Source organism: Aythya marila (assembly GCF_965140915.1).
Source record: "Aythya marila genome assembly, chromosome: 5".
NCBI classification, from domain to species: Eukaryota; Metazoa; Chordata; class Aves; order Anseriformes; family Anatidae; genus Aythya; species Aythya marila.
The window spans coordinates 55,385,703-55,400,596 of record NC_139046.1 but is presented as its reverse complement, the minus strand read 5'-3'; the positions used below and the strand labels follow the sequence as shown (position 1 = coordinate 55,400,596).

Below are 14,894 nucleotides of genomic sequence, written 5' to 3'. Positions count from 1 at the left end.
GCTCTTAGAGGAAAGGGTGAACGTATTGAAATTATATTTAATCCCAACTGCAGTATCAGCTTCTGTACATCATCTATTTGATGCAGACAATCTAAGTCTTTCAGATTAAATTTTATAAACCAGTCCTGTGGGATTCATCTTTGACAAAAGAATCCTGTATTCCTTATGCACTTCCTTCTAGCGTACACACCATCTCGTATTTCTTCCTAGCAATTTCAAAAGCTATTTAAATGTTGTCTTCGGCACATATGAAATGTGTAATGCCATATACTATCACTTTAAACAGACAGAATTAAATTGCTGTAAAAACTGAATAAAAAAAGCGTGTTTTCAAGAAATATTAATCAGTTCTTCAAATGGACTCAGAAAAACCAACATTTCTTTCCCCTTCCAGGAATTGATAGCACTCCTCCCTTGAGCAAAAAGGGCTCCAGCTGGGTAGAAATTAGCGAAGGAAGTAGGATGACTGAAACAGGGACAAAGAGAAAGGCACAAGTTAAAGAAAAATATTAAATTGTCTGCTTTCATAAGCTTTTCTTAGACAAACAGAACACATCTGTGCATACTGAACAGCAGACAGTTGTTTTGCAAGTAAATAAAAAAGCAACTGCAAAGAAGTCTCTTTTCACTCTCTATGCACTTGAGTATTTTTTTCATACATCATTCAAGTATGAATGCAGAGCTTTCACAGAAAGCAGTATCTCAGGCTGTTTTTTCACCAAATTAAACAGTACAGGCTGCATTAATTGCGAAGTTAGAGACACTAAATGAAGAAAACCCAAGGAAAGCAGCAAGGATACCATGGGTTCTAAGAGCCCCCTTGCTCTATTGTCATCTGGGCACCATGGTTACAGCATCATTTCCCAAGCCTTAACCTCTGCATTAAGCCAAATAACCTTATTCCTCACTCTGAGTGAAACAAAGCTAGCTGCAAGGCTAGGCTTTCTGAAAGGGGTTAGGATTGATTTCTAACCATCATGACTATTTGGTATCCACTATACACCTCAACAGCTAAATAACAATCTAAGTTTCAAAGTACATAGCTCTCTCATTTATGTTCACAAGGTTAGTACAGTCAACATGCTTCCCCCCTTTTGAAATTCAAAAGGCATCAAGATTAGACTCATTCCACACATTTAAAGAATATAATCTGTAGTGGACTTTAAGTCTTTCTAAAATGTCTGGTCCCTAGGCAGAACTTGGATTCCTTCATATACACAGAAAGAAGAAAACAAAACCAAAAAAAAAAAAAAAAAAAAAAGCTACAGTGCATATCTTCTATGGAGAGCATGCCAGGAACTTGTGTACTCTACAGAATAGAGGGGTAGACCTACAGTTGTAGACTACAGTTGTAGACTACAGTTGTAGACTACAGTTGTAGACTCAGCCAGTCACTAAGAAGTGGTGAGAATACAATGGATATCTTGGGTATTTTAGCACAGAAAATTAGAATTAATCACGAACCAATTAGTTTCAGCAAAACAGCTCAAAGGTTTGAGCTATTCAGTGTTTGATTTGTACCCTGGCCGAGGGTTCACCCTATCCTGAAAAATATTTTTTCTAGAAAAAAATCTCTAAGTTAGGTACTAGTAGAATTGATTTTATTTCTCCATTTTCAAGAGAGACATTCTCTTTGCACACTGAGCACACACATTATGCTGCATCAGTAGGAAGAATCTTCCTCAACAGCCAATCTAATGTCACCCAGAGCACATCTGCTTTTCAGCGTCACGCCAATTTGATTTTCACACTTTTTCTCATCTACATTTCAGTAAAATCTCACTTTTTTTTTTTTTTTCCCTCTAGCTTGCTACCACAGGCTAGTCTGAAATAAGCACAAATGCAAAATCATTCAAATGCGATGAGGACTAGAAAAAAAGTCTTAGCATAAGGTGCTTAGTAACATGGTCACAGTATATTACTGTGGTTACCATCATTCTAGATCCTCCTGTTCACCAATTCCAAGATCAAGTTTCATCACTTCCTTCTGTTATCACTCACATCAACAATGGGACGAAAGCCCTTGAAAAGAACTATCATACTGTGAATCCACACATGTGGTACCAGCAAACAAGAACATTGTATACCCCAAATAATACTAGGCAACTTGTCTCTCTCCTGGCCTCTTACACTATTGAACCAAGTTTTTCAAAGATCCCTAATGGCTACTGCAAAAACGTTAAAGGGTTATACTACAAGATTGCAAAGACTGTACTGTATAATAAACACCTCTCCTTAATTAGAAGGTATTTTGATGGTCTGTAGGTGAGATTATTAGCTAAGCCAGAGACAGCACAATGTTTGGTAGAAGTGTGGTAGCCGGGGAGAAGTTTGCATAGAGTAAGGTTCCGCTGCAGCTCTGTGTCCAAGTAAACGTGAAAGGTGTCTGTTCTGCAGTTTCCTAAATGCTGCAACTTCTCTAAAACTGAGTAAGTCTGTCTTCTAACCACTTTCTACTATCCTACTCTGCAAATGAGTAACAAGCCTATCTACACCCCACATTGAAGTTGAGAACATAAATTGGCAAAACATGAGTATTCATAATAAACAGCAATGAAAGTATGTGAATGGCTAGGAAAATTAGTTGTTTTGGTAAAAATAGACCAACTGGCAGCATAATAGTCTTATCTTTTTAAGACAGCACGTGGAAACAAAACACATCAGAATTTTGACGTTACTATACTGCTTTCCATAGAAAGAATCAATCAATATTAGCAAATAAAATATTGAGAAATTCCACAGACTTATTTCTTCAGCTCAAAACCCGTATCCACTGATTTCTCTCGTGATTCACTGAAACAGTTTTTTTCAGCAAATCTAGCAGAGCAATCAACAATGAATTTTTTTGTGTTCCCTCTAAGATAGTACACATAAAAAAATAAAGATTATTAAACGTGGGAGTGAATTGATGTAAAGGGAGAAGGTGGGCAATTAACAGCTCAAGAAGCAAAGGTAAAAAAAAAAAATATAGAGTACCATGAACTGCTATTTAATGCAATGCCAAATTTTAAAATTTCTAAAAAGTACTTGCCACTCTGAAATGTTGAAATTGCAAACATAACGATACACTTCTTAAACCTTTGAAAAATATTAAGATTGAAGGATAGTATGAAGTGTCTTCATTCTTTCTGACAGATATATTATTTGTCTTCTATACAGAGAACATTTACAGATCTGACCCGTGCAAAGCAGCTTGTACACCCATTGTGCAAAACTTGACAATGAGGAGAAAATGTTTTCTGACAAGTTGCATAAATGAGATTTATTCGTCTACAGATTGGTACATCACAACGATTACTGTCTGGGAACAGGTTTCTGTTAAATATAGAAACAATATCAAATCCAATTCTTACCAAAAGAGGGATTTCAAATTTAGTTTGGTATCCTTAAATTCATCCCTGTCTGAATTAATAAATGAGAAAGAAATAGGGAAGTATCAGCATTATAATTTCTCTGAACACAGAGAATGCATTTAAAATGTCAAAAGTAGATCCACTGCAAGCCACCTGAGCTGAAATATATTTATACATAGCATAACAAGCAGAAGTCCAAACATTTGATTACATCTTTAAAACTGAATTCTAGAGATCCTCGAGATTTACCTGATATTACATGGAACTTCAAGAAAATTTTAACTGTAGATTAGATCAAATCTACAGTAAGTCTTTCCTGAAAGCTACTTTTTTTTTTTTTTCCTGAAGCAGTGTCCTTTCTTCCCTTACTTGTTTTCCCTCTTTTTCCTTTCAGATTTGTCTGTTAGAAACAAAGTATTACAAAATTTATTTTGTAGTATTTCTGGCCAAACCGATAAAGACTTGATTTCTGGACTTTTAATTTACGTTGGCAGGCTCAAATTTGTGGAGCATTTTGCTATGTAATCTTATGGCCTGGGATAAAACATTTAAAGTATACCAATTCCAAGGTCATCATTCTTAACCAGAAACTAGCCTCACCATCATAGCAGAAAATCCCAAAAAATTAAAACCTTTTGACAAGAATCTACTACTCCCCCACCCCAAGTAGGAGAAAGGTAGAATAAATGTGCGATTGCTCTGGTGTATACTACATAAGGCAAGCATTAAGATTACATGCATCTACATAGTAAACTGTAGTAAAACTACAGGTATTCCCAAACTAGCCTTAAGCAATTTCATTCTGATGCCAAGAAGTCAACCTACAGCAGTTTCTGGCATGCTTTTTTATTAAATATAGATGTAACCAAACTACCTTGTTTAAAAACTACCTTGAAAATGCCTGCATTATACCGCAGCCTGGTTTAGCTTTTATTTATTGATTTCAGGTTTTTTCTTTTTCTTTTTCATACCACTGAAGTTCAAAACCTCTCCTAGAAGAAGGAAGAGATTTTGTTTCACCAAGTAGTGAAACTAAGCAGTTGGCTGTATTAGGTCCTCATTTATACATCAATAGATAATGAGCTAAGTGCATTCCTTGAAATAATGGCTTTGTACCACAGGAAAATGTGTTCCATTACTTTTAAACACAGTCCACAGCAAGGAGCATGCTTTCTCCATGTATAGAAAGGTTGAGAGTCATATACTGAATGCCACTTCTGCAACTGAAGTACTTACAAACAGTTAACCCAAGACGCGTAATCATCCAAGACTGATAAAAAGCAAAACACGCTTGCAGTCTAGAAAATTCAGATGGCTGAAATAAGGGTGAAAGGAATTCTGAGCTGGAGACACATTGTAGAGTCAACACCCCTACATTTCAAGAAGAATACGGAAAGCACAATATTAAAACAGTCTTCGTTATCCGTGAAGCTTACAGCAAAAACCCACATTCTTCTCTGCTAAAACAGTCTACAACACATTACCATTATGCACAGTTCACTTTGAGTCACAAGGAAAAGAACGGACACTGCTGGACCTCAGCCTGAGACCTCTGAGTAAAGTTGCTTTTAGTCATTGGCTAAGACACATTGCAGTGGAGTGGCTATAGTCAAGGATATCAGCACGCAGTAAGTCTGAGTCTTCTACCTCGTAATCTAGCAAGGGGTAGGGTTCTCCCTACTTTCATGTAAGTCTAAATGAAAAGGTCACTTTGAACATCTGGCTATAGTCCAAAGGGTGTTTAAGTTGGGAAAGGTGAAGAACTAGAAAATAAGGATTTAAGGATTTTAAATACAGACACACCCCAGTAAAAAGCCAAAGGCATTCCCCTTTACTCATCTTCAAGTCTCAGACTGAGTTCTTCATAAAACTTTATCTGACAGAAGCTAAAGATATTTGTGTTTTCATGTTCTTTTATACAAGTTCCCCAAACCAACAAACACTGTAAAGGAAATATCTGACCTCAAAAACTCATTACAGGGAAAAAGCTAGCATTTGAGTCAGGTTCTCATATTTCATAAGGTAAATGAACTGAAGATATTTGCATGACTTCCAACAACATGCGTACATAGATCAAAACCCATACCTTCATTAAGCATCATCTATCAAGCAGAAATTGGTACACTGCTGTTATCCCAAAGTAAAACAAAAGGTAGCATTTCTTCTGAAGCCACTGAATTCTAGATTGCTTTATAACATCAGTTTCTTCAGACTATCATTGAACTGAGCTATTAGGAAAAAAATAGCACCAGCCATTTCACTGCCATTAAAATAATACAGGATCTGACTTTTGTAGCCATGCTATTTGTATATCCACTTAACACGCTGCTGTATTAGTATTAAAATTGCTATTAAAGTGCATCTTGTTGGGTTTATAGGCCTATTCTCAACTGTAAAATTCTACCTCAAATTTTTTAAGTACTTTGCATCTGTCAAATTTCATGTGTGGACAGGAGAGTCCATGTCTTCATTACTGTCCTAGATAAAAAGGAATGTTATTTCACACCAAGCCTCTTCTGAAGAGTCAGATATTTGTCATTTGGACAAAAAAAAAGTTGGCAATCAAGAATTTAAATATCTGGCCTTCCAATGGTGAAGTTTAATTAATATGCAGAAAAAGGCCCTTCTAGCTAAAAAAGGACATGTCTCATTATACAAGATTACCTTTACTGCAGATGTGTTACTGACCCAAACAAGTAATTTCATGCAGATACTCCCTTCTACAAATAATTTTTTACCCAGCCTGAAGGTTTAGGCATCTACATCCACAAAAGCACACAGGCAAATATCAGAGCCTTAACCTCTTTTATGCCATGTCAATTTACTGAGCACTTGATGCAGTCAGACTTATAGACTTCAGCATAGTATAAAAAAGTAACACATGCGCCATCATCACATTACATCTGCCCAAACCAAACAGTCCAAGGAAATAGAAAACTGGATAAGGAAACACAAGCTTCAGGATAGTTTGTACCAAAATAATTTCACCTTTACAAATTTAGTCCCTTTAACATTTTGTGGGCTTCAGAGCAGTGACTTTTACTCCTTCCATCTAAACACACTGTTAACTGGACCAATATACCTTAATCTCGTTTGTTCTTTGGCACTACGAACAAACTTGAAATATGATTAAAAGTAATCACTAGTATAGAAAAGTGTCCATTTCAAGAATACAAACTTCCAGCAATTTAACATTTAGTTCATGCATATGGCTTTAGGCTATGCCAAGCTATTAGTTACATACAGCTCTGAAAATCAGAAATGACACAATCTTTAGAGCAATAGCTGTGTATTCCACTTTTTAACAATACTGTAAATTAAGACAAGTAAATAAAGAAAAGTCAACATGAGTGTTAACATCATTCAACTCATCTAATCTTATTTGTTTATAATTAGTCCTGAAGATGTGCTGTGGTCTTCTAAAACTATAAAATCATGTCATGATGCAAAAGACGATAGCTTCACTGCGTGACAAAGAAGAAAAAGCTGCTGTACACTTCTGCATCAACTACTGCGCTCAGTGGTTTCAACACCAATGCTTTAAATAGGGATACTCTGCTTCTCTAGAAACTTATGCAACAAAAACTCAAAATGGAAAACTTTTTGCCCCATGAGGCTGATGCTTTTCCTTAGCTAAGCATTTTACACAGCAGGATATTAGACCCTGCTTTTTTCTAACTCAATTGCTCCTGAAAACCTGCTATGTTTGGGTCCAATGAATGCTTTAACTGTATGTTCCCAAGAAATGCTAACTGAAATGTCTTCCACCAGAGCAAATTAAAACATAATCTCTTTCCAGTAGATGGCATATTGATAGCACCGTATCATTTTTAAGCTTCTAACACGTGCTGTTGAAAAACTAACTCAGTTAAAAATCAGGCAACTGATGGCAGCTGCTGACCAGGACAGTCCACTGCCTCCAGACTTCTGTAAATCACCAGTACTATGGTAGAGTGCCAATATCCTTTAGAACACAGTGATCAATCTAGTATCAAAAGCAAAACTTCACATTACAACACATACTATACTCAAGGGGCATTTTAAATGGAATTTCTCTGATCATTTCCATCCCTCACTTTGATAAGAATACAAATCATCATGAGTCACAAAGTTATACTCTTAAGAATATATACATTCCAACTCATACTGTTCATAATTAACATTCACGTGACAACTTCATATTCTTCATATTCCTTCATATTCTGCCCAACTCTTTTTTTTTTTTTTTTCTTTTGGAGGGGGAAAATATGACTAAAATTGAAAAACTGAACTACAAATTTTTATGAATTTGTGTTTTCATACAGAAAAATGTTTTCCTCATAAAGATAAGAGGCACTTGTTTTGGGGTTTTACACTAGACGTCTTGTCGCAGTTCAGTCCCCTGTACATTGAAGTCATTTATTTGGCATTTTACAAAACCTATAAAGTATAAAAAATTATATTAATTTTCCACATCTCTTCACTAGATTTTAGTCTATACAAAACCATGCAAGATGCAAACTCGCATTTGCAAAAAGTGGCTTGGTACCCCACCCACCCGCTTCTTTTAAACTGTGGCATAATTCAGAGAAGAAAATACTACTTTCAAATGAGTAGAACTATTAATACGAATTCACAAGAAGTTTCACACTTGGCTGCTAGTGAATAGTGCTTAGACTGCTTATTAAATCAGAAAGGAAAGTTATTGAATCACTGTATGTTACAATTCTCCTCTGAGTTTTGTATTTCAAAGAGCATTGGAGTTGTTCATACTGACTGGCACTGCAGTCTTTAAATCACAAGTGTTACAGAAAAATTATACCCCCCCAAGGGAGTGAAATAATAAAATAACTGAAGCATTTTGATATCACTTCTCCCTGCATTCAGGTCTTTTCCCACTCAGATTTTGGTTATCACTTTCCTGGGTTTGAGGACATACAGAGATGTGCTCCTGCTACATCTTACCTTGAGTACTTAGCAGGCACTTTTTTTTATTTTTTATTTTTTTTTTTAACCCTATAAACAATTAAGATCTGAAACAAGAAGTGCAGGAGGGGGGAGGGGGAGGGGAGGGGAAGGGAATTAGGGGACACTTCAAATAAGCATTTTACATTTTACAAGAAAAGACCAAGAATAAAGGAACAGATAATTTCCTGAAAAATGCCTTTATCTTCTGATAATATGCTTTACTGACTTATAAGTTGCTTATTATTAGCACAGCAGAGAAATACCTTCCTTAAAATTAAGGCTTATTTTCTGAGAAGCAACTGGAATCTAAGCAGCCTGAACTGAGGACAGTGTCATTAGGACATATCTACTTCACACCTGGCATTAACTCTTCATCTGTGAATGAAACAATGAGATAGAGTGTTTTGGTGTTATCTTCCCTTTGCTGAACAGGTTATATCAACAGCATAGAGACCATACCATCTCTGAGCAACTGTGCAATACGCATTATCTTATCAGAACACTGCACGGTCAGAACAGCTTTTATTTTTAGGCTGCAATAGATTTTGTTCATATTTTCTCAGTGATATATTATACTTGCACAGAAAGGAATGCTTCTAGACTGCAGTAACTTTTTAACACGTTTCCTAGCATTGATATAATACTGCAACATCTCACCTGTATTTGACAGTAAAGAAGCTAAGCCCTAGGTCTCTATTCAGATGCAAAAGCCTCAACTCAGATGAGATTGTTCAAGTATTTGTTTTTCCGCACTCAATAGGGGAAAATGTTAACATGTTCTCAATTTCAGGTCTTTGGCTTCCTTATTGCCTGTGAAGCAGCGTATTTGCTATTGCTGCTGTATATATACGTGTGTGTATGTGTGTATATATATAGATAGATAGATACACACATACGATGCTTATATTTGTTGACTATCTTCCTTCACCTCATAAGCTCTGGGTCAACTTACATTGGAGCAGCTCTTTTACATCATAAAAAGCCCAGAAAGGCCAAGTAAAAGATTCAGTATCTCTCAGAGGATCAGTGAGGGGAAAGATAAGAATCAAAAACAATAACTGCACTTTAAACTTACTACTCTAGTACAAGATGAAATACGTATTACTTCTCTTGGGAATACTGAATCTAAAAGAATAAACAGCAAACAAAACAGGAGAACTATACACAAAATAGCTCTCTGTACTCACCTAGTGCTGAAGACTAGTGCAGGAAAAAGAGGCAGCAAGTAATAAGCACAGATGAATTTCATGCTGTAGCTCCGCTGTTTTGTTCCGTTCCCCACTAATCGCTCTTCACACTGTCTCTTACCCCTTCTCCTCTCCCAGCAGCTACGGAGCCTTGCCTGGGGGAGCTGCCTGCCCGGCGTGTGAGGTCCGTAGCTGTGTGAACAGACAGACCAACGGACCGACTAACAGAGGGAGCTCAGAGTGGGATTTGAGCTCCAGGAGTGATGTCACGAGGCAGCAAGCTGCTGCTGCAAGCCCACAGCCTGATCGCCTGTGATTATTCAACACGCTGGCTCTAGTCGCGTCCTGAAGGATTTGTTAGTACTCGCCGTTTAAGTGGCAGGCAGGGAGGGATGAGAACGCAGTGGCTAGCATTTTGCTTTAAGGTTGTAGTAGCAGAACAGATCTTAGGAATTCTTCCTGGAAGGAGAAAGAAAATGCAATTAAAGAAACACCAATATTTTATAATCAGAGTCTCCATTTGTTAGAAGTCAATCTACACAAGATTCATGAGACAGAGGCAGGAATTTTTTGAAGTAGGTGTCAAGTTACAAATCAGCCTGTCAGACTAGATCTGGAAAGGTATCACTTCTGTGCAGCTACAGTTCACAAGTTATATTTCAATTACATATTCATTCACCCCACTACCACATCAAGTTCAGAGAACACAAACAGCTTCCAATTATATTTTGGAAACATTGATGTCATCTCTAAAACCCTTCACCCACCAGTAACAATTCATAAGACTTTCAGAGCATTTAAGACTCTTTTCCCCACTTTGTCTGTTTTTACTTAATCCCAATTAAAGAAATAAATAAATGACATTTTCCAATGAAGATGCTTTCAGAATTGAAGTATTCCCTGCCCTAACACAAGTGAAGTTCACTGGATGGCAAATCATACGAGAACACATCATTTAAACAAAAATAAACTTTCCACACATTAAAAAAAAAAAAAAAAAAAAAAAAAAGGTCTGCAAGTGAACAATATCTGATCATAATAAGAGGGAGTTCTAGCTGTCTATGTATTTTGGGGGGTCATATGAAAGGCATGCAAAAACTACATTATACATCACTTGCATAAAAGTTTCCATAGTGTAAGCTGGTGTGTCATTGCATTCAACTCTTTGAGGAGTAATTTGGGATTTTATCAAAGCGAAGTTTGACCCTTAATAAGGCACTTACGTGGCAAAGAGACGGAATTAATAAATTAAATTACACACACTTCCTGATCAAATGAGAGGGAGAACAAAGAAATGAAAAGGGAAAGGCAATGTACACAGAAAAAAAAAAATGTCTGACAACTTCTGTTTGTGTCCCAAGTATAGTATTTTTTCCAGCACACATAGTAGCAAGTTCTATTCAACCACATTAACTGAAATCAGCATTTATTGTTATTTTGATGCTACAATACCAGCATGAAAGAAACAGTCATGTTACCATGGATACTTATGACAGAACAGTAAAAAGGTCATAAAAAGTGCAGTCAGCTTGTCATTTTCTCTTCCAGAAAAAGCCAGCTTTCCCAGGCTACTAGACACCTCTCAGGCACCTATGAATGAGCAGCTAAAACTTCTTCCACCTTTCCTTTACATGCACGCATACAGGGTGGAAAAAACAGGAGAAGGCAGCAGTACATCAAATGAATCACAAGAGAATCATTTATGACTCAAGTTAAGCATGCTTAACACACATAATGGAATTTTGCAACTTCAGGAATTAATCTCAGTTTTTGCCTCTTTTTTGGGGGTAGGGTCAATAAAGAGGCCTTCTCCAAAGTCTTGGTTTCTGATCAAGGTTCTCACCTTCCTGTTTATGAAAGGCAGATCCTGCTTGACGAACCTGATCTCCTTCTATGACAGAGTGATGCACTGGGTGGACGAAGGAAAGGCTGTGGATGTGGTCTACCTTGACTTCAGCAAGGCTTTTGACACCGTCTCCCACAGCATTCTCCTCAAGAAACTGGCTGCTCATGGCTTGGACTGGCGCACGCTTCGTTGGGTTAGAAACTGGCTGGATAGCCAGGCCCAAAGAGTCGTGGTGAATGGAGTCAAGTCCAGTTGGAGGCCAGTCACTAGTGGCGTCCCCCAGGGCTCAGTGCTGGGGCCGGTCCTCTTTAATATCTTCATCGATGATCTGGACGAGGGCATCGAGTGCACCCTCAGTAAGTTCGCAGATGACACCAAGTTAGGTGCGTGTGTCGATCTGCTTGAGGGTAGGAAAGCTCTGCAGGAGGATCTGGATAGGCTGCACCGATGGGCTGAGGTCAACTGCATGAAGTTCAACAAGGCCAAGTGCTGGGTCCTGCACCCGGGATGCAATAACCCCAAGCAGAGCTACAGGCTGGCAGAGGAATGGTTGCAGAGCTGCCAGGCAGAGAAGGACCTGGGAGTGATGGTGGATAGTCAGCTGAATATGAGCCAGCAGTGTGCTCAGGTGGCCAAGAAGGCCAACGGCATCCTGGCTTGTATCAGAAACAGTGTGGCCAGCAGGGCTAGGGAGGTGATCGTCCCCCTGTACTCAGCTCTGGTGAGGCCGCACCTCGAGTACTGTGTTCAGTTTTGGGTCCCTCGCTACAAGAAGGATGTCGAGGTGCTTGAGCGGGTCCAGAGAAGGGCGACGAAGCTGGTGAGGGGCCTGGAGAACAAGTCCTACGAGGAGCGGCTGAGGGAGCTGGGCTTGTTCAGCCTGGAGAAGAGGAGGGCGACCTTATCGCTCTCTATAGATACCTCAAGGGAGGCTGTAGCGAGGTGGGGGTTGGTCTGTTCTCCCACGTGCCTGGTGACAAGACGAGGGGGAATGGGCTTAAGTTGCGCCAGGGGAGTTTTAGGTTAGATGTTAGGAAGACCTTCTTCACTGAAAGGGTTGTGAGGCATTGGAACAGGCTGCCCAGGGAAGTGGTGGAGTCACCATCCCTGGAAGTCTTCAAAAGACGTTTAGATGTAGAGCTTAGTGAAATGGTTTAGTGGGGACTGTTAGTCTTAGGTCAGAGGTTGGACTCGATGACCTTGAGGTCTCTTCCAACCTAGAAATTCTGTGATTCTGTGATTCCTTATAAGGGAAAGGAATTCAACGTGAAGTTGAGTGACACCAGCACAAGTAGTCTGGCAGCATCCAGACATCACTTTACTGTTCTTGGCATAATTTCGACACCTTGATCAGAAGTGACAACTAGGAACTTTCCATGCTTTCCAATACTGCTACTTTAGTCATACTTACATGTGAATATCCTATAAAGATACTTAAGGATATAATGCCATTGCTCATTTTCAGCCTATGAACACATCAGACTTGGTGTGAAGGTATTTCCAGTGAATTTTCCCATCTGAGGTCACAATATGGGAATGGGGAATCTCAGTCTGCTTAGGCACAGCCTGTACACAACCAGACTGTTAAATCGCAGCAGTGGCTAACCCAGAATCACAGGAAGTGCAACCCTAATATGCACAGATGAAGTTTTATTACTGTTAAGGGAAATGTGCAGTGGTGAATGGAGGTAGATATAAGAAAAGCTGGAGTTTTAGAGGCAAACTTCTTCTATAATTAAGGACAAGGCACTTTAACATCTTAAATGCTACTGTTGTCAGACTTGATTGTGCTCAAGCTGTTCACCTGAAGACACATAAAAAAGGCATCCTTTTAGCCCTCCAATACATCTAACTGACCCAGATCTTAAGCTCCAGACATTTTGTTGTTGTTGTTTTATTTTTTCTAGAGATTTATCTTAACAGCATGAGGTACACCTTACAAAAATAATTATTTATATAAAAAAAATGGGAGAGAACTGTAGAATTTCTTAGTTTTACAAAGCCTATGTTTGGTGCTATGCATACTTAAAGGTGTGAGATCACATTGACATATAACAAACTTCAAAGAGCTTTGATAGAAACTTTCCATGTAAAAACATTACACACACAACTCAAAAATATTTTATTTTCACTCACAATTAAATTTTCTCCCTTTTTAAATTTATTGACAGTCTTATTGAATATATAATCACTCTCCTAGCATAGCAAGAAGAATTAAGGTGATTATATATGCTCTTGTACAAATACCTACACATGAAATATATATATAAGAATAAAACAATGCAAAGATTATTATGAAACTGAAAAATTATGCATTTCCTTAGAAGTGCCACGTAGTCATAAAACAGACTCTTGCAAGTTTGACTAAATACACTGATAATATGGGAAGATCGTAACCTGTTTTCCTGTTTTAGGGAGAGAAATGTACTCTCTCCCTTTGCAAAATACAGTACAAACTTACGTTTGCCAGAGCAGAAAAACACTCACTTATGCCTTTTTTTTTTTTTTTTTTTTTTTTTTTAAAGTAACTATTTTAGCAGGGGTTCCAATTTTACTTTCATTCTTTGGAAATAGCAGTAAGAAAAAAGAAAGGATCATGAAGTAATGCCGTATGTGATATTCAGTTATCTTGAATGCATATGTGCTGATAGAAATTTCTATAAATGCACTTAATGAAGCAGCCCATTAACATATCTTGTACAACAACAAAATTGTCAATGTGGAAGTCTTCACAAGAGTTTACACCGAATATTTTCAGAAGAATAATGGCAGAACTTTTCAGAAAATATAATACATTTAACTTCAGTATACTTTTAGTGTCATTATTATTAGTGTAAGACTATGACTGCAGCAAAACTTTGGGTAGAGCTCAATCATCCCAATTTCATAGCCAGTACTCTATTAAGCAGACTGTATTATAATTTAGATGCTATATCACTACTGCAGTTCAGAGAATGCCAGATTTTAGTTTGTTTGTATACAAACATAGATACACAAATGCACACATACATCTATTTTCGTTGAACTGTAGCATCATTATAGATAACTAGAACAGTAACTTGATATGCTTTTATAGTAAGACATAGAACTGCAATATGTTGGATAAATACTAGACACTGAGTTACCAAGTAATAACAATCTTTGAGGTCTGATAAATGGCAAGTTAAATAACATGTAATTTAAATAACAGGAAATAGAAAAGCAGGCGTCAATACTTAAGGCTAGCTCTTATGAGCTAAATAATGGACATATTGCAGACTTCAGGGATGCAAAATAGTCACCAGTGAAATTCTGAGATGGTAAAGCTTGTTAAGCAGGAGCAGACGGGGCAAGAGCTACAGAAACCAGTTTCTCTTCTTTGCTGATGACTCAGAAAGTAACTGTCTCCTGTTACACTGCCACATGCACAGCCTTGTTAAAAGGTTGGTTAACATCACCAATGGGAGTTTGTCTTTCTCTGCCCCTTGTGTTAGTAGTTCCTAAATCAGGTACATTTTACATATTTTTGAAAAATATCTTAGGACCACTGACCTTTGTAGATAAGTGATCCAGAATCTTGCT

At 37.8% G+C, this 14,894-nt stretch overlaps 1 protein-coding gene across 1 annotated transcript in view; it reads right to left on the bottom strand.

Annotated features, from left to right (window-relative positions):
• Positions 1-9,561, bottom strand: part of LUZP2 (leucine zipper protein 2) — a gene marked incomplete at its 3' end in the record, with an annotated part of 190,675 nt that extends 181,114 nt beyond the window's left edge. Inside the window, exon 1 of the mRNA XM_082761376.1 lies at positions 9,488-9,561. Coding sequence (XP_082617502.1) covers positions 9,488-9,549 — 62 coding nt within the window. The 5' untranslated portion in view covers positions 9,550-9,561. The remainder of the gene's footprint in view (positions 1-9,487) is intronic.
• Between the last annotated feature and the right edge of the window lie 5,333 nt (positions 9,562-14,894).